The sequence below is a fragment of the Hemitrygon akajei genome, chromosome 5 (assembly GCF_048418815.1).
Source record: "Hemitrygon akajei chromosome 5, sHemAka1.3, whole genome shotgun sequence".
Lineage (NCBI taxonomy): Eukaryota > Metazoa > Chordata > Chondrichthyes > Myliobatiformes > Dasyatidae > Hemitrygon > Hemitrygon akajei.
In genome coordinates, this window is record NC_133128.1 from 76,282,036 (window position 1) to 76,302,388 (window position 20,353).

General features: G+C 39.4%; 1 protein-coding gene across 5 annotated transcripts in view; it reads left to right on the forward strand.

Moving 5' to 3' along the window:
* Window positions 1-20,353, forward strand: part of mospd2 (motile sperm domain containing 2) — a 95,908-nt gene that overhangs the window by 12,462 nt on the left and 63,093 nt on the right. For 2 of the 5 annotated variants that reach the window (XM_073045825.1, XM_073045827.1), the window contains exons 3-5: window positions 5,032-5,187; window positions 9,141-9,227; window positions 16,557-16,711. In XM_073045825.1, the coding sequence (XP_072901926.1) occupies window positions 5,032-5,187; window positions 9,141-9,227; window positions 16,557-16,711 (398 nt within the window). Of the gene's footprint in view, window positions 1-161; window positions 209-5,028; window positions 5,188-9,140; window positions 9,228-16,556; window positions 16,712-20,353 lie in introns of those variants that run through there. The other 3 variants (XM_073045826.1, XM_073045824.1, XM_073045828.1) reach the window with 2 other exon arrangements.

Here is a 20,353-nt window from a genome sequence, read left to right on the forward strand (position 1 = left end):
GCCTTCTGAAAATCCAAATACACATCTCCCTTGTCTAGCCTACTTGTAATTTCCTCAAAAAATTGCAATAGGTTTGTCAGGCAGGATTTTCCTTTAATGAAACTATGCTGAGTTCTGCCTATCTTGTCATATCCCTCCAGGTACTCCGTAACCTCATCCTTGACAATCGACTCCAACAACTTCCCAACCACCGATGTCAAGCTAACAGGTCTATAATTTCCTTTTTGCTTCCTTGCCCCTTTCTTAAATAGAGGAGTGACATTTGCAATCTTCCAGAACCATACCAGAATCTATTGACTTTTGAAAGGTCATTACTAATGCCTCCGCAATCTCCACAGCTACTTCCTTCAGAACACGAGGGTGCATTCCATCTGGTCTGGGAGATTTATCTACCTTCAGACTATTCAGCTTCCTGAGTACTTTCTCTGTTGTAATTGTGACTGCACACTTCTCTTCCCTGACACCCTTGAATGGCCAGTATACAGCTGATGTCTTCCTCAGTGAAGACTGATGCAAAACACCATTCAGTTCCCCCGCCATCTCCTTATCTCCCATTACAGTTTCTCCAGCATCATTTTCTATCGGTCCTATATCTACTCTCACCTGTTTTTTTACTCTTTATATACTTGAAAAAGCTTTTAGTATCATCTTTGATAATTTTTGCTAGCTTCCTTTCATAGTTCATCTTTTCCCTTTTAATAACCTTCTTAGTTTCCTTTTGTAAGCTTTTAAAAACTTCCAAATCCTCTGTCTTGCCACTAATTTTTGCTTCTTTGTATGCCCTCTCCTTTGTTTTTACTTTGGCTTTGACTTCTCGTCAGCCACGGTTGCATCTTTTTTCCATTCGAAGATTTCTTCTTTTTTGGAATATATCTGTCTTGCACCTTTCTCTCTTCTCGCATAAACTCCAGCCACTGCTGCTCTGCCGTCCTTCCTGCTAGTGTCCCTTTCCAGTCAACCTTGACCAGTTCCTCTCTCATGCCACTGTAATTTCCTTTACTCCACTGAAAAACCAGCACATCGGATTTTGGCTTCTCTTTCTCAAATTTCACAGTGAACTCAATCATGTTATGATCACTGTCTCCTAAAGGCTCTTTTACCTCAATCTCTCTAATCACCTCTGGTTCATTACACAATACCCAATCCAGTACAGCCGATCCCCTAGTGGGTTTAACAACAAGTTGTTCTAAAAAGTCATCTCATAGACATTCTATGATTTCTCTCTTGAGATCCAGTGCCAACCTGATTTTCCCAATCCACTCGCATTTTAAAATCCCCCACAATTATCATAACACTGCCCTTCTGGCAAGCCTTTTCTATTTCCTGTTGTAATTTGTAGTCTGCATCACTGCAGCTGTTAGGAGGCATGTATGTAACTGCCATCAGGGTCCTCTTACTCCTGTGATTTCTTAGCTCAACCCATAAAGATTCTGTACCTTCTGATCCTATGTCACCTCTTTCTAATGATTTACTATCATTTCTTACCAATAAAGCTATGCCACCCCCTCTGCCTAGATAGATAGATACTTTATTCATCCCCATGGGGAAATTCAACATTTTTTCCAATGTCCCATACACTTATTGTAGCAAAACTAATTACATACAGTACTTAACTCAGTAAAAATATGATATGCATCTACAATCACCCTCTCAAAAAGCATTAATAATAGCTTTTAAAAAGTTCTTAAGTAGTTTACTTAAATACATTGAGTCCTAACCCCGGCACTTTAACATATCTTACTCCTGGCGGTTGAATTGTAAAGCCGAATGACATTGGGGAGTATTGATCTCTTCATCCTGTCTGAGGAGCATTGCATCGATAGCAACCTGTCGCTGAAACTGCTTCTCTGTCTCTGGATGGTGCTATGTAGAGGATGTTCAGGGTTTTCCATAATTGACCGTAGCCTACTCAGCGCCCTTCGCTCTGCTACCGATGTTATACTCTCCAGTACTTTGCCCACGACAGAGCCCGCCTTCCTTACCAGCTTATTAAGACGTGAGGCATCCCTCTTCTTAATGCTGCCTCCCCAACACGCCACCACAAAGAAGAGGGCGCTCTCCACAACTGACCTATAGAACATCTTCAGCATCTCACTACAAACATTGAATGACGCCAACCTTCTAAGGAAGTACAGTTGACTCTGTGCCTTCCTGCACAAGGCATCTGTGTTGGCACCTACCTGCCTATCCTTCCAATACACCGTGTATCCTTGGACGTTCGGCTCCCAGAGACATGCATCCTTTAGCCACGTCTCAGTGATGGCCACAATATCATACCTGCCAATCTGTAACTGTACAACAAGATCATCCACCTTATTCCTTATGCTGCGTGCGTTTAAGTATAACACCTTAAGTCCAGTATTTGGTACTTTTTGCTCTGATTGCGCTGCAACTTTATTGCACTATAACTCATCCCAATGGCTGCAAATTTGCCCCATCACCTGCCTGTCCTTCCTGACAGCATCACTGCTCACTATCTTAGATTTATTTCTGTTTTCCCCCTCCTCTGCTCTATCATTCCAGTTCCCATCCCCCTGCCAAATTAGTTTTAAACCCTCCCTAACAGCTCTATTAAACCTTCCCACCTGGATATTTATCCCCTTCAGGTTCAGGTGTAACCCGTCCTTTTTGAACAGGTCATACTTCCCCCAGAAGAGATCCCAATGATCTAAGAATCTGAAGCCCTGCCCCCTGCACCAGTCTCTCAGCCACGCATTCACCTGCCTGATCCTACTATTCTTGCCCTCGCTAGCACGTGGCACAGGTAGCAATCCTGAGATTACTACCTTGGAGGTCCTGCTTTTCAGCTTCCTTCCTAACTCCCGGAAATCTCTCTTCAGGACCTCCTCCCTTTTCCTATCTATGTCATTGGTACCAACATGTACCAAGACAGATGGCTGCTCGCCCTCTCCCATCAGAATATTCTGGACCTGATCTAAGTCATTCCGTACCCTGGCACCTGGGAGGCAACACACCATGTGGGTATCTCTGTCAGGCTCACAGAATCTCCTGTCTGTTCCCGTGACTATTGAATCCCCTATGACTACTGCATTCCTCTTCTCCCTCCTTCCCTCCTGCACAACAGCACGAGGCTCAGTGCCAGAGACCTGGTCACCGTGGCCGTCCCCTGTCAGGTCATTCCCCCTCAACAGCATCCAAAACGATATATTTTGTTGCTGAGGGGGGCAGCTACAGGGGTGCTCTCCACTATCCGGGCATTTCCCTTCCCTCTCCTGACAGTCACCCAGTTTTCTGACACCTAGGGATGACTACCTCTCTGTAGCTCCTGTCTATCACCTCTTCACTTTCCCTAATAAGCAGGAGATCATCAAGCTGCAGCTAACATGGTCTCTGAGGAGCTGCATCTCAGTGCACCTGGCGCAGATGTGGCTGGAGGTGTCCCAGGATTCCCTCATCTGACACCCTGAACAAAGCACTAACCCTGCAGACATGCTACCTAATTCTACAGGAATGAACAAGGAAAAATAAGTCTACTCACCCACTTACCTTGCCAAACACGAACTTTTTAAACCGTCTGCTCGTACCGTTAGCTGTGTAAGCCCTGCTGTTCCTCCTTCTGTCCGGGCTGATACGCAAAGGGGAAAAAAAGAGTTGGTGCCTCGTGCTCGCCTCTTCCCGTTACCGCCAAAGCCCTACACTCTGCGGCCACTCACTCCATTGCCCGCTGTATAGGGTGGTCTTTTTAAACTCTCTGCACTGTCCTGTCTACATCACGCGCCTGCACAGTCTCACCCTTCTTGTACTCAAAGAAGTTTTTTTTAAAAAAAACTGCCTTCCTTCAGAATTTAGCTCTCACACCGCCCTTCATGTCTCGATCCAAAAAACAACCGTTGGAAGTCCCCTTCCTTTTTAAACTCTCCACGCTGTCCTGTCTATGTCAAATAAATAAGTCCTTTGCATCAGTATTTTCCAATGAGAAGGACATGGATGAAAGGGATATCATGGTGGAACATACTAATATGCCAGGGCATTTTGAGATAAATTGAGGCATCGTTAGATTTCTTAAAGCTCATTATGGTAGCTGGGTCTTCAGGACTTGAAGGGATATACCTCAGGTAATTTAGAGAGGCAGGAATTGAGATAGCTGGTGTCTTGACCAGTATCTTCATGCTCACCCTAGTCACGGGAGATCCTGGAGGGCTGGTGAGTAGATTATGTTCCATTATTCAGGAGGGAAATGGGGATAATCCTGGAAATTAGTCCTGGGTCTCAGATGAGGGTTAAGGAAGTATTGGGGAGAATTCTTCACTTGACCTAGGTTGGCTTGAGTAGTCTCAAAGATTTGTGTATTTTAAAATTCAATACTGCTCAAATTTTATCTTGATCCCTAATGCCTTTACAACAGTTTTTAATGAGTTCTATATACTGGACTGTCAATAAAGCCTTTTTAATAAGGAAATAGATTAAACACAAGTTTCTAATTAAATCATAAAATGTCATCAATTGCTTTTAGGTTTGGTGTCTGAAAATATTCACTTTTGTTTGAGGTTTTTGTATAAATGAAATTGCTGTTTGATGACTAAAATTCAAAGTTACCCACCAAGAGAGTAGGGTTTTTTAAAATATTATTTGCCATGTTGTATTTACATTCTTGCTACATGATGTGTCAGAATTCTTGCAGTTTGGTCCGGTGTGCTTTATGTATGTCACCTTTGGCACCCACACCACTTTGTCAGCAATTGTTGAGGTATTTAATGCAAATAGACCTCATTTGAAATTAACTTTTATACAACTGTATTGTTACCTCTACTTGACCCTAAAGCATTACAGAGAGATATGACAATGTATGCAGAGTAGAACTTTATGAATGAATGAATTTACAGACATTTGAGATTTAGCAGAGACTGAGGACCTGCAAGGTATGACTTGGTAGAAAGGTAGTGAACCTTTGTTTTAATGTCTGAGTATCAGCATTTACTTAAAAATACATATCCTTATGACTGATGTCCAATTTAATTATTTTTGGGAAGGGTTTCTTCACATTACTAATATGGTTTTCTTTTTCAGTAGATAAGGCAGAGAAATACGATTCTCGAGATGTTGAAAGATTTAAACAAGATAATGTGTGGGTTGAGAGCTATTTGCAATGGAGACATTACAGTGTGGATGAGACTTTGAAAATGATTGATGAGAGTTTTCAATGGAGAAAAGAATTTTCTGTTCATGGTAAGTTGTCGGCAATGTGAAGTTTTGTTTACTTCAAATTTTTCCAGTAGACCTTTTAAAGCAGGTTCTAAGAATATTTCTGCATTTCAGCCTATGAATGAAAAGGTTATCTAAAAGCTTGTAATTCTTTCATGGCAACTCATTGAAAACTTAGCACCTTAAACAATTATATTGTAATCAGTTTTTATTACAGTACAGTAATGTCTGCTTTGTACTTGCCAAGATTGCACAATGGACAAATAGTTGGATAACCACCTTTCAGTCTCCTTTATTTGGATCTTTACTTGGCAGTGTGTGGGTAGGGAAAGGTACATGTTGCCCAATTCCAGTATGTGGCAGTAAGCAAGAAGATGATGCTTAAGAGACACGTGCAGGAGGATTTTAAAGTAAAACTATAATGTACAATCTTCAGAATATTAGTGTTATTTATTATTCCTAGCGTAACACACAACCTGGATTGATTTCATCCAGCTACTGAACTTAAAAATTTGACGTTTTTTAAAAGTCTATTTTGGGTATCGTCAGATAAACAGACATATGGGCATCCTTTCCCCAGTAACAAAAATAAGTATTATACTGATTTGTAATTTTTTTTAGAACTTTGGTAGGATTTTTAACCAGGAATTTATTTATTTGCTAACACAATTGTAGTAATTTCATGTCTGAATGTGAAGGAGGTAAGCTCCTGTGCCAAACAAACGTTTATAGCAAATTTGGGGGAAAGATTAATGTAGAAATTGTGTAATTTAATTATTACTGAACTGTTCACTTTAGAAGTTGCTTGACCACGCTAATTTTCTGAAGCATTGTGGAAGTTTCATTTTGTCATTTAGTAAGAAGAAATAACTATTTTGATTATCAGTTTCACAGTTACGTAATTTATCACAGATTAAATGAAGTTATGCCATTGCTGGTATTGGAAGTATAAAGCTAATTGCAAAATTAATGGATGATTTGTTAATAGATATTTAAACCAGCACATTAAAGACCAGATTCTTTGTTTAATATGTGATTTTCATATTTTCATAATTTAAAGTTTGTTATTTTAAGATAATTAAGAAATTAAGTTCAGTTGTTCTCATTGTTTAAATTAGTAGCTCTATTTTCATGAGTTTTTTGAAGCCTGATTTAACGATGGAATTTTAGAAATCTAGAAGATTATAAAACTAGCAGGAAGGAGCTTAAGAAAGAAATTAGGACAGCCAGAAGGGGCCATGAGAAGACCTTGGTGGACAGGATTAAGGAAAACCCCAAGGCATTCTACAAGTGTGTGAAGAGCAAGAGGATAAGATATGAGAGAACAGGACCAATCGAGTGTGACAGTGGAAAAGTGTGTATCGAACTGCTTCAGTATTCACTACGGAAAAGGATCTTGGCATTGTAGGGATGACTTAAAGTAGACTGAAAAGCTTAAGCATGTAGATGTTAAGAAAGAGGATGTGCTGGAGATTTTGGAAAGCATCAAATTGGATAAGTCACCAGGACTGGACGAGATGTACCCCAGGCTACTGTGGGAGGCGCGGGAGGAGATTGCTGAGCCTCTGGTGGTGAACTTTGCATCATCAATGGGGACGGGAGAGGTTCCGGAGGATTGGAGGGTTGCAGATGTTGTTCCATTATTCAAGAAAAGGAGTAGAGAGAGCCCAGGAAATTATAGACCAGTAAGTCTTACTTCAGTGGTTGGTAAGTTGATGGAGAAGTTCCTGCGAGGCAGAATTTATGAACATTTGGAGAGGCATAATATGATTGGGAATAGTCAGCATGGCTTTGTCAAAGGCAGGTCGTGCCTTACGAGCCTGATTGAATTTTTTGAGGATGTGACTAAACATGTTGATGAAGATAGAGCAGTAGATGTAATGTATATGGATTTCAGCAAGGCATTTGACAAGGTACTTACTGATGCAAGGCTTATTGAGAAAGTAAGGAGGCATGGGATCCAAGGGGACATTGCTTTGTGGATCTAGAACTGGCTTGCCCACAGAAGGCAAAGTGTGGTTGTAGCCAAGTCATATTCTTCATGGAGGTCAGTCACCAGTGGTGTGCCTCAGGGATCCATTCTGGGATCCCTACTCTTTGTGATTTTTATAAATGACCTGGATGAAGAAGTGGAGGGATGTTTTAGTAAATTTGCTGATGACACAGAGGTTGGGGGTGTTGTGGATAGTGTGGATAGAGGGCTGTCAGACGTTACAATGGGACATTGATAGGATGCAAAACTGGGCTGAGAAGTTGCAGATGGAGTTCAACCCAGGTAAATGTGAGGTGGTTCATTTTGGTAGGTCAAATATGATGTCAGAATATAGTATTAATGGTAAGACTCGGCAGTGTGGAGGATCAGCGGGATCTTGGCATTTGAGTTACTCAAAGCAGCTGTGCAGGTTGACTTTGTGGTGAGGAAAGCATACGGTGCATTGGCCTTCATCAACCGTGGGACTTGGACTATTGTGCTCGGTTCTGGTCGCTTCACTATAAGAAGGATGTGGAAACCATAGAAAGGGTGCAGAGGAGATTTACAAGGATGTTGCCTGGATTGAGGAGCATGCTTTATGAGAATAGGTTGCATGAACTCAGCCTTTTCTCCTTGGTGTGACAGAGGATGAGAGGTGACCTGATAGAGTTGTACAAGATGATGAGAGGCATTGATCGTGTGGATAGTCAGAGGATTTTTTCCCAAGGGTGAAATGGCTAGCACGAGAGGACACATTTTTAAGGTGCTTAGAAGTAGGTACAGAGGAGATGTCAGGGGTAAGTTTTTTATGCAGAGAATGGTGAGTGCGTGTAATGGGCTGCCGGCAGTGATGGTGGAGGCGTATACAATAGGGTGTTTTAAGAGACTCTGGATCGGTAATGGCGCCTAGAATAATAGACGACTATGGGTAACCCAAGGTAATTTCTAAGGTAAAGAGATTTTCGGCACAGCTTTGTGGGCCGAAGGGCCTGTATTGTGCTGTAGGTTTTCTATGTTTCTATGTTAACAGCTGTTCATGACCCATGTTTAATTTGAATATTTGTTGTCTTTACACCTGAAGAGACTGGAATTTAGATACCTAAAATTAGACAGTTGACCTCAAAATTCAAAGTACATATGTGCCACCATATGCAACCCTGATTCATTTTCTTGTGGGCAATCACAGTAAATACAAGAAACACAATGGAATCAAAGAAAGACCATACCCAACAGGGCAGACAACAACCAATGTACAAATACAAAAAGAAAGAGGAAAAAATAATAGTTAAAAAAAAAATCGCGAGCATGAAATGGAGTCCTTGAAAGTGGGAACAGTTTAGTGATGAGAGCAATGAAGTTGAGTATAGTTATTCCCTGTAGTTCAACAGCCTGATAGTTGAGGGGTAATAATTGTTCCTGAACCTCATTTGGTGGGTCTCGAGGCTCCTGTACCACTTTCCTGATGGCACCAGCAACAAGAGAGCATGACCTGGGTGGTGGTGGTCCCTGAATATGGATGCTGTTTTCCTGCGACAGCGCTCTGTGTAGATCTGCTCAATGCTGAGGAGGGTTTTACCCTTGATGGTCTGGGCCATATCCACTACTTAAGAGGTATTCCGTCCTACCCCCTTAAGAATAGGTGCATAGAGTTGGCCTCAGCTGAGGGTTCTTTTATTAATCACAGGAAAAACAGGCACTGGTTGTCTGTAAAAGTGATCTTTATTTGGTCCAGATCTGTTAATCTCTTAAATTTTTTAACCTTGTCCTTTTCAATTGAATTCATAATAAGAATTCTTGACTGATAACCCTGGTTGTACTTTTTTCTCCTTCAGTTTATAATGCCTTAATAACTGTATGAGAGACTAATAGTTTCATCATGGTGTTGCAAAGTTGTGTAATTAGTGAATCATATTTTTGAAGTCATTCCCAGAAATATTCAGTTTAAGAAGAATGTGTTGACTTGTAGAGGCAATGGGAAAATAATTTTTACTCTGTATACTTGTAGATTTAAGTGAGTCCAGTCTTCCTAAATGGACCTTTGAAACTGGAGCTGTTTACCTTCATGGATACGATAAAGAGGGCAACAAAATTTGTGAGTTTCATTTTGTTTTCTGTATAATTTGCACATTAGGTGAATAAATGAAGTTAAACACACATCGCACATGACTGAATTGAATACTGAAATAGGTTTGAGGAAATACTGGGTATGTTTTTTTAAACTGATGACACAAAATGTTTCTTCCCTCTTAGGATTACATTTCCCTCTTTATTGCAGCCAATTAAATGAAATGTTATGAGGTATTACTAGGTTAAGTAAGGCAGGATAGGAAAATTTAGAATTGATTTATTGTTATCACATATACCAAGATACAGTGAAAAATTTGAAATGCATACTGGCCATTACAAAGTGCATTGAGATAGGTCAAGGTGAAACAATAACAATATAGAATAAAGTGCACCAGCTATGCAGAAAGTACAGTGCAGGTAAACAGGGTGCAATGTCATAATGTAGATTGCGGTCCAATTTGTACTCGGGGACTATTTATTAGTCTTGTGTCAGCGGGGTAAAAGCAGTTTCTGAGCCAAGTGGTACGTGCTTTCAGGCTTATGTACCTTCTGCATGATATGCAGGGTGGGAGTGGTTGTTGATCATGTTGGCTGATTTGCTGAGTCAATGAGAAGTATACAACCAACAAAGACAAAATGCTGGAGGAACTCGGGCAGCATCTAAGGAAAAGAGTAAACAGTCGGTGTTTCGGGCCGAGAACCTTCATCAGGACTGGATCAAAGAACCCTTTTTTTTCTTATAAGTAATGTTCTTTTATATGAATTTATTACCCATTTAATTTAAAGAAAAATAATTTTCATTTAGAAAAATGTATTTTTACATCTTTCAAGTATGGCCTAATATCCACTTTGCATCATTTGCAATGCTTCATTTGCAGTTGACCACTGTTAAAGGGATAATTTTCATCACAAACCCCTTTTGACAACTCCTGTCCCTCGTTCAGATTTGGGACCTGCCTCTGCAGGCTGCCTACTTTTTAGAAATGTGAGAAATTCAGACGTGTTCTGATTGAAAGAAGACTTAGACTTGTCCTGTTTGTCCTAAACTAGATGACATTAAAAATTGCGTTGTGCAATTTATTCCCATTTCCTATTGATACACATACAAAAAAACATGGGTTTTCTTTTGAGATTGCTGCTGGTTGTCCAATATCTGAGTAAAATAATATCAACTATTGGGCCCAAAATTCTAAATTGACACTGATGAAAGGTCTCAGCCCGATATGTCAACTGATTACTCTTTTCCATAGATGCTACCCGGCCTACTGAGTTCTCCAGCATTTTGTGTTTGTTTGGATTTCCAGCATCTGCAGATTTTCTTGTGTCAGTGAGAAGCATAGACAGTCCATTGAGGGGAGGCTGGTTTCTGTGATATGCTGAACTGTGCCTGCAGATCTCTGCAGTTTCTTGTGGTCATTAACAGGGCAATTGCTAAAACAGGCCGTTATGCTTTCAGATAGGATGTTTTCTATAGAGCACAAATGACTCTCCAGTTAAGAGATGACTGAGCAGGCCAAGTTCCTTTAGCCTTCTGAGGAAGTAGTGGCGTCAGTCAGCTTTCTTGGCAGTGACATCTACATGTTTTAGAGACAGTGACCACAACACCCTGACCTTTAGCATTGCCTTGGACGGGGTTAGGAGAAGATGGTACGGGAAAGCATTTAATTGAGGGAGGGTGAGTTTTGATGCTATTAGGCGGAACTTGGGTATGTAAATTGGGAACTAGTCTACTTGGAAATATGCAACGGAAATGTGGAGGTTGCTTATGAAGCATTTACATGGGGATCTGGAGAGGTTTGTTTCATTGAGGCCAGGAAATTATGGTAGGGTGATAAGAGAAGCAGAACATTTAGTCAAGAGGAAGAAGAAAGCATATTTAAGGTTTAGGAAGCAAACATCAGACAAGGTTCCTGAGCTATAAGGTAGTCTGGGAGGAGCTTAGGAAAGGACTTGAAAGAGCTAGGAACTTGGTACAACTGGAATGTGGCATGAGAACATCTTGTCGAAGAGGATTAGGGAAAACCCCCATAGCATTCCACACATGAAGAACAGGAGGAGTGCTAGAATGGGGGTAAAGCTGATCAGGGATAAAAGTGGAAACATGTTTGAGGAGGTAGTGGATACTTAGTTTCAGTCTTTTTTCAAAAAAAAGGACATGCTGCAACTTTTGGAAAAACATTCAGATAAATAAATCCTTGGGGATGAATGGGATATACCCTAGGTAATTACGGGAAGTGAAGGAAGAGATTACTATGTTTTTGGCAATTACCTTTGTGTCCTCACTGGCCACAGGAGTAGTACCAGAAAATTAGAGGGTTGTAGATGTTACTGCTTCATTCAAGAAAGGTAAGAGAAATAATCTCTCAACTGGGGATTCTAGTCCAGTGAGTCTTGCATCAGTAGTGGGCAAACTATTGGAGTGGATACTTGGATGATTTATGAGTATTTGAAGAGCATTATCTGATTAAGGATAGCCAGCATGGCTCTGTGAGGGGCAGGTCGTGCCTCATGAGCCTGATTGACTTTGGGGAAGTGACAAAGCAAACTGATGAAGGTAGAGTGGTGAATGTATATGGATTTTCGTAAGGCATTTTTAGACAGAAATTTGGGAGGCATGGGATCCAGGAAATGGATTTGGAATTGGCTTGCTTTTAGTAGACAGATGGTGGTAGTAAATGGAGCATATTTGACAATGAGGATGTTCAAAATTACTTATTATTTTCCCTGACCTTTCTTGTTGGGAAAGGCACATTCTTAACCATCAGTTTTAAAAAATTGTATTACAGGTTTCCCCTACAATCGGAAGGTAGAGTGTTCTTATGAAACCATCTGTAAACCGAGATGTCGTAAAGCGAAGAAGCAATTACCATAAATTTATATGGGAAAAAATTTTTGAGAATTTCCAGACCCAGAAAATAACCTACCAAATCATACCAAATAACACATAAAACCAAAAATAACACTAACATATAGTAAAAGCAGGAATGATATGATAAATATACACCCTATATAAAGTAGAAATATTGTATGTACGGTGTAGTTTCACTTATCAAAATCAGGAAGACAGCAAGCCAAAGTCGATTTGGAGGAAAAAAATCGGCATGTACACGCATACTTAAACACGTGAGTACGCATGTACACGCATACGCAAGCAACTACCTGCACAAGGTTTCACGGTCATTGTAGTCTTTCTCAGGGTAAATACATGTATAAAGCGGACGTCTTTTTTTCGTAAAAGCGAACATCCTCTTTGGTTAGCGAAAACAGGTACTAATGTAGGTCTTTCGTAACAGCGAGTTGTCATAAAGCGAACGTTCGAAAAACGGGACACCTGTATGATAAGTTGATCACACACACACAAACTGCTCGAGGAACTTAGCAGGCCAGATGGCATCTATGAAAAAGAGTATTGTCAATGTTTCAGGCCAAAATGTCGACAATACTCTTTTCCATAGATGCTGCCTGGCCTGCTGAGTTCCTCCAGCATTTTGTGTGTGTTGCTTGGATTTCCAGCATCTGCAGATTTTTTCTTGTTTGTAGTAAGTTGATAATTTTTTTTAGAATTCGGCAAAATATATCTGGGCGTATGACCTTGTTTTGTTTTGCTGGTCTTTTCCTGATTTTGGCATGAGTCTTATTTTTGCATTAGTCTCGATGAAACTGCTGTGCAAGTATTCTAATATACAGTGACTTGTATTCACTAAAGGTTTTTGAATCTGTCCATGTGCTCTTGGCCTTTGGGCCATGTTTTTAAACATTTTACTGTTGAATGCACTTAATTCTTTAGAGGATCAATTGCTCATGTCTGAAGACCAACTGTTTTCAACATTGATAAGTCGTAAGGAGGAACATAAGATTATTAGGTAGAAGTGAGATTTGTTCTCTCAATACCATTCAGTAAGGTCATGTTGATTCTTTACTTCAGTGCATTTTTCTGTATTAATGTTCATATTTTTTCTTCCAGATGATTTTTAAAAAATGGAGTCTCAGTCTTGAATAATGTAACTGAGCCTTCACAGTCCTCTTACTGAAGTAGAAATATACACCCCTCTCAGCGTGGAGAAATTTCTTATCTCTATCCTGACCACCCAAACTTTTGTTTTGAGAATGACCCCTTGGTTTTCGGCATTCAGGCAAAGGAAACATGAATTCTACATACGGTCAGCCCTCCTTATCCGCAGGTTCCACATGTGTGGATTCAACCAACCGCGGAATGGGAAAACCCAGAAGTTCTCTCTCGTGCACTCATTGTTTGAGCATGTTTTTTTCTTGTCATTATTCCCTAAACAATACAGTATAACAACTATTTTCACAGCATTTACATTGTATTAGGTATTATAAGTAATCTAGAGATGATTTAAAGTATACGGGAGGATGTGCATAGGTTACCGCGGATCGGGATCGAAAAAAACCCCGGAAGTTCTCTCTCTAGCACTCGTTTGAGCATGTATGGACTTTTTTTTCCTTGTCATTATTCCCTAAACTACAGTATAGCAACTATTTATATAGCATTTACATTGTATTAGGTACTATAATCTAGAGATGATTTAAAGTGCAGGCAGTCTTTAAGTCGGATTTGTACGCAAGTCGGAACAGGTACATCTGGTATTATTTAGCGTCAGTTAGTCAAACATTTGTCTTAGTATATAGTATATATTTTACCTTTCTATGCATATAAAACACTTAAACGTATATATTTCAATAACTAAACCACTGCGTTGCTTAGTAATAATTGTAGCTTTCATTGGGGCAAGGCCTTTCGCATGTTCCATTATTCTCACTTTATCCTTTAAAATTGTTCCGATCGTTGACCGACTGTAGCCTAACGCTTTTCCGATGACCAATGGCGTTTCACCTCTTTCTGACCGCTTTATTATTTCCACTTTATTTTCAAACGTGATCGTTTTCTGTCAACGAAACGGGTTCAGCTCCACCAGGTCCTAAAGTCCACTGCTCTGAGACAGGTTAAATAAGGGACTTCAGCATCTGCACTTTTTGGTATCCGCGGGGGGGTTCCTGGAATCAACTCTCCGTGAATAAGGAGGGTCAACTGTATATCAATTTTGTTTATTCAGAAAAATACAAGCGTACAGGTATAGATTCCACATGCAATGAATCTGCTATCCTTGGAATCAAACTGATGAATCTCTGTTAGAATCTATAATAATATCTTTTATTTTGGGGTAAGAATAACAAATCTTTATATAGCATTTTGGATGCAATATACTCAGGGATATCAGTAATTGAAGCAATTTTGTTGTAAAAGGATTTGGATATAAATACATATCTACTTTTATACCCAAATCCTCTTGCAGAAAAACCAAGGCATCATTTGCCCTTTATTGCTTGCTGAACCTGTGTGTTAGCATAAATAATTTGTACATAAGGATTTGACTCCTTCTAAATGCTGCTGCCATTTAAAAGTACTTCCTTTATTTTTCCCTACCAAAACAGTTCTCATATTTTTCTATGATAATTCCATTTTCCATTTTTCTTGCCCATTTACAATATTTCCATTCTGTTAGGCCTTCATTGTCATTGTAGCCTGCACTGCCACGTGGTATTGTATCAGCCAGTATACATGGAAATACTGCATTTGATCCCCTTACCCATATCACTGAAATACACTCAGCAAGCACTTTATTGGGTACTTCTGTACACCTCCTCATTATTGCAAACACCTAATCAGCCAATCATGTAGCAACAGCTCAATGCATGAACATGGTCAAGACGTTCAGTTGTTGTTCGGACTAAACATTAGAATGGAGAAGAAATGTGATTTAACTGACTTTGACAGTGGAATGACTGTTGGTGCCAGATGGGGTGGTTTGGGTACCTCAGAAACTGCTGACCTCCTGGGATTTTCACACACATGTCTCTGGAGTTTGCAGAGAATGGCGTGAGAAACAAAAACAACATCCAGTACGCAGCAGTTCTGTGGGTGAAAATGCTTTGTTAGTCTGAGAGGTCAGAGGAGAATAGCCAGACTGGTTCAAGCTGGCAGAAACCAACAGTAGCTCAAAACGACCATGAGTTGCCACAGAGGTGTGCAGAAAATGATCTCTCAACACACAACATATTGAACCTTGAAGTGAATGAGCTGCAGTAGTGGAAGACCACAGCAAGTTGTACTCCTATACCTGATCAAGTAGCCACTGAGTGTAGATTGTGAACTGTGATCCCAGCATCGATCCCTGTAGCATCTACAGTAATAGTCTCCTAATTCAAATGCTGTTTTTGGCCCATTAATCAATATTTTTTTAAATCTCATGTCGCACTTTCTGAAGACCTTCCACAAGTCAACGTGCTCTATGTCAACTAACTCGCCCTTATCTCTGGTCTATACCCTATCACAGATGTTTCTTCTGTTTACTCCACTGCTTCCTTGTAAGTTGAAACATGATTTTGTTTATTACTTTGTTTCTGGTGTTGACTTGTTCTTTCCCTGGATATGCTTCTTCACATGCTGGAAGCATTTAGAATATTTTGTTTTAAATTTCCACCATCTTCAGTTTTGTTTTTGCTTCTGTCACTTTTCTGAACGGACTAAGCAACCAGTCAAAGTGGGCCTTGAGGAGGAGTTGCGGATTTCAGACAAAGCCAAAACAAAGAAGCACAGATAAAAATTCAATTAAACTCAGTACAGAAAACAAAACATATCTTAAGGGACATTAGAGACAAATGTTGAGCCATTATTCAAAGATTCATTTCTTTTTACCAAAAAAAGAATTATTGCACGTAGGACTTTGGCAGCACTAGAAATTATTATGCCATTAAATTAATTCATAATTGAATTTTTAACTAACATTTTCCAATGTGTTTAATTTTGCATCCAGAATGCCAAATTTCTTCATGTAATAACAATGTAGTGATTTCTTGTGAGGAGCTAGCCACATTGGTCCCTTTAACCATGCATGTTTGGAATCAAAAACTGAGATCCAGTAAATCCTGACGTCTTCAGTTATTTTACCTCAGTGTCTGGGCCGGTCACTGCCTTTTCAATGATTTCTTTTCAATTTCATTGATGATAAAAACTGACTTCCAGGGTTTAATAATACAAAATAACTTGACTCATTTCAGCTGAAATGGCAAAGTAACCAGTGCCTATTCTCAAGACTTTTTTTTTGCTGATAGTCATAACTCTGATATCATTGACCTATTAAAAATTCTGATATTTGCATTTTTCAGTGAAGAGCAAAAATAAAACTGTGTTGTCAGTAGTTCCATAAAAAATTATCAATATTTCTGAGCTAGCTTAACAATATTGTAGAGAGCAGTACTCACACTGTCTTGATTCAATCTATATTATTGTCCCTCACGGTTGATTAAGCTTAGTTGACACATTGTTTTGCAGTTTGGTTTAGAGTGAAACTGCACAACAAAGATACAAAGACAGCTTTGGAAAAAAAGAAGTATGTTGCCTTCTGGTTGGAACGCTATTCCAAAAGAGAGCACGGAAAACCTCTTACGGTGGTATTCGACCTGACTGAAACCGGAATAAGCAATGTAGTAAGTGCCACATCAGCATCTCTTCTTACTTGCTGTTGGGTGGAGGGTGAGATATTGATGGGGTGGGAGGTGCTTGGGTTTCATCTTTTTAACTATTAAATCTGTTGTAGCACTTTAACAATTTTGTTTTTATTCATGTTTTAATCCACAATTTGATTCCCTTAGTCTCCAGCAAATTCAAAAGAATATCTAAAATAGATGATGGAGTAGTATTATGAAATGTAACCATATTGAATTTGCTTTTCTTATGTTATAAACTGTTCACAGAATGAACAAATGAAGGTGCTTACCCTTCTGCAGTCAATGGTTTGCAGTGCTTTTTTCCAGGGCCCAGTTTCAGTATCATAGCAGACCTATTGCTTAATCTTTTAGCTGTGTATGGACAGCTAGCTGAGTATAAATTAATACATTTACAAAGAGCAGCTCTGTTAATACCTGGCAATAAGCTGTCATCCTTCACTGAGTGGGTGCCTATTTTCTATAAAAGTCATTTCCACTCTTAACGCCTAAGCACAATGATTCTCAGTAGTATTATGGATGTGTCTGAAATGCAACCTTTCAGATTAGGTATTAATCTGAAACCTCACTCCATTCTCTAGTGTTGTAAAAGATGCTAATGCATCATTTGAAAGAGCAGGGGCATTCTTGCAGGGTTCCTGCAAATGTTTCTGTCAGTCAACATAACTTTCAACTGGGACCAGCACACAAGTGTCACCAACACACCAGCACCTCAACTTTCTTTGAAGTGTGCATAGATTCAGCATGTCACCAAATACTTTGACAAATTTCTATTGATGTAGTGGAGAGTATTTTAACTGAGTGCATCACTGTTTGAAACACCAATGGCGAGGAACTAAAAAGGCTTCAGAATCTGCTGGATACAGCCTACCTATCACAGGCAAAGCCTCCCCCACTACTGAATACATTTGCATGATGGACTACCACAAGTAAGCAGCATCCATCATCAAAAACTCCCACCCCCCCACACCACCACCACGTCATTGGGTAGGAGTTACAGAAGCAAACTGCCAGGTTCAGAACATTTATTACCCTACAGCTATCAGGCTCATGAACTGGTGTGGATAACTTAATTCATCACAACTCAAACTGATTATAGAATCTACAGATTTACTTTTAAGAGTTTACAATTTGTGCTCTCAGTACTTTTATTTCCACAGTTTCTTTTGCACATTGGTGTTTGTCAGTCTTTGTTTATGTAGAGTTTTATATAAAATCCTGTTTTTTTTTCTGTAAATGTCTGCAAGAAAATGAATCTTGTCATGGTTTACTGTAATAAGGGGAGGTTGCAATGCAAATAACAGATAAAACTACCAGGAACGTACTTTACAATTCCCATGATGAACCTTTTAGGTTCATAAATTCAGCGTTGGCAAATTTTATTCCTTTAAAAACAAAATTTGAATGCGGTCTTGCTGTCATGTTCTTAGTTGCTACTACAGACCGATTGAAGAACCAAGCCCAAAATCATTTAAAGACCTGTGATTCTTTCAGTTGGATCCCTTACCTGTCAATCTCAGTTAAAAACAATGCACTACAGTAAAGAGGAGAAAAGTGATGTTGTTTTACTGTCATAAATCCCACTCCATTATATTTCAGCATGTTTTGAGATGGGAACATTTTCAACTGGTATGATTCCATGGTTTGGTTTTTAAGTAAAGAATTAGATAAACCTTTTGATTTGGAAACGCTTAAGATTCTTTTAGAAGTCACGTTAAATTGATGAAAATGCATGTCTGGGTTTCAGTATTGAATTTATTAGGTAGCATCAGTCTGAGAAGTCACTTTTTTTAAAAAAGTTCTTTGCACTTTCCAGCAATAAACAAATTATGAAATAAGATCACATCAGAATTATGTTTATTATCACTGGCATGTGTCAAGAAATTGGTTAACTTAGCAGAAGCAATACAATGCAATTCATGATAATAGAAGGAAAAAAATAGATCAATTATAATAAGTATGTACAGTGGCATGCAGAAGTTTGGGCACCCCGGTCAAAATTTCTGTTACTGTGAATAGTTACTTGCATAGAAGATGAACTGATCTCCAAAAGTCATAAAGTTAATGATGAAACATTCTTTTCAACATTTTAAGCAAGGTTAGTGTATCATTTTTGTTTTGTACAATTTTAGAGTGGAAGAAAAATGCAAGGAGCATCATGCAAAAGTTAGGGCACCCCAAGAGATTTGAGCTGTCAGATAACTTTTACCAAGGTCTCAGACCTTAATTAGCTTGTTAGGGCTATGGCTTGTTCACAGTCATTGTTAGGAAAGGCCAGGTGATACAAATTTCAAAGCTTTATAAATACCCTGACTCCTCAAACCTTGTCCCAACAATCAGCAGCCATGGGCTCCTCTAAGCAGCTGCCTAGTACTCTGAAAATTAAAATAATTGATGCCCACAAAGCAGGAGAAGGCTATAAGAAGATAGCAAAGTGTTTTCAGGTAGCCATTTCCTCAGTTCGTAATGTAATTAAGAAATGGCAGTTAACAGGAATGGTGGAGGTCAGGTTGAGTTGTGGAAGACCAAGAAAACTTTCCAAGAGAACTGCTCGTAGGATTGTTAGAAAGGCAAATCAAAACCCCCATTTGACTGCAAATGATCTTCAGGATGATTTAGCAGACTCTGAAGTGGCGGTGCACTGTTCTACTGTGCAGCAACACCTGCACAAATATGACCCTCATGGAAGAGTCATCAGAAGAAAACCTTTCCTGCAACCTCACCACAAAATTCAGCGTCAGAAGTTTGCAAAGGAACATCTAAACAAACCTGATGCATTTTGGAAACAAGTCCTGTGGACTGATGAAGTTAAAATAGAACTTTCTAGCCGCCATGAGCAAAGGGATATTTGGAGCAAAAAGGATGCAGAATTTCATGAAAAGAACACCTCTCCAACTGTTAAGTACAGGGGTGGATCAATCATGCTTTGGGCTTATGTTACAGCCAGTGGCACAGGGAACGTTTCACAGGTAGCGGTAAGAATGAATTCAATTTTATAGCAGCAAATTCTGGAAGAAAACATCACACCATCTGTTTAAAAAAAAAACTGAAGATGAAAAGAGGATGGTTTCTACAACAAGATAATGATCCTAAACACACCTCAAAATCCACAATGGACTACCTCAAGAGGTGTAAGCTGAAGGTTTTGCCATGGCCCTCACAGTCCCCCCAACCTGAACATCATCGAAAATTTGTGGATGGACCTCAAAAGAGCAGTGCATGCAAGACTGCCCAAGAATCTCACAGAACTAGAAGCTTTTTGCAAGGAAGAATGGGTGAAAATCCCCCCATACAAGAATTGGAAGGCTCTTAGCTGGCTACAGAAAGTGTTTACAAGCTGTGATATTTGCCAAAGGGGGTGTTACTAAGTACTGACCATGCAGGGTGCCCAAACTTTTGCTTCGAGCCTTTTTCCTTTTTTGTTATTTTGAAACTGTAAAAGGTGGAAATAAAAAACTAATCTTGTTTAAAATATTAAAGAAATGTGTCATCTTCAACTTTACGCCTTTTGGAAAACAGGTCATCTTTTACTCAGCTATTCACAGTAACAGAAATTTTGACTGGGGTGCCCAAACTTTTGCATGCCACTGTATATTATATATGTATATTAAATAGATTAAAATA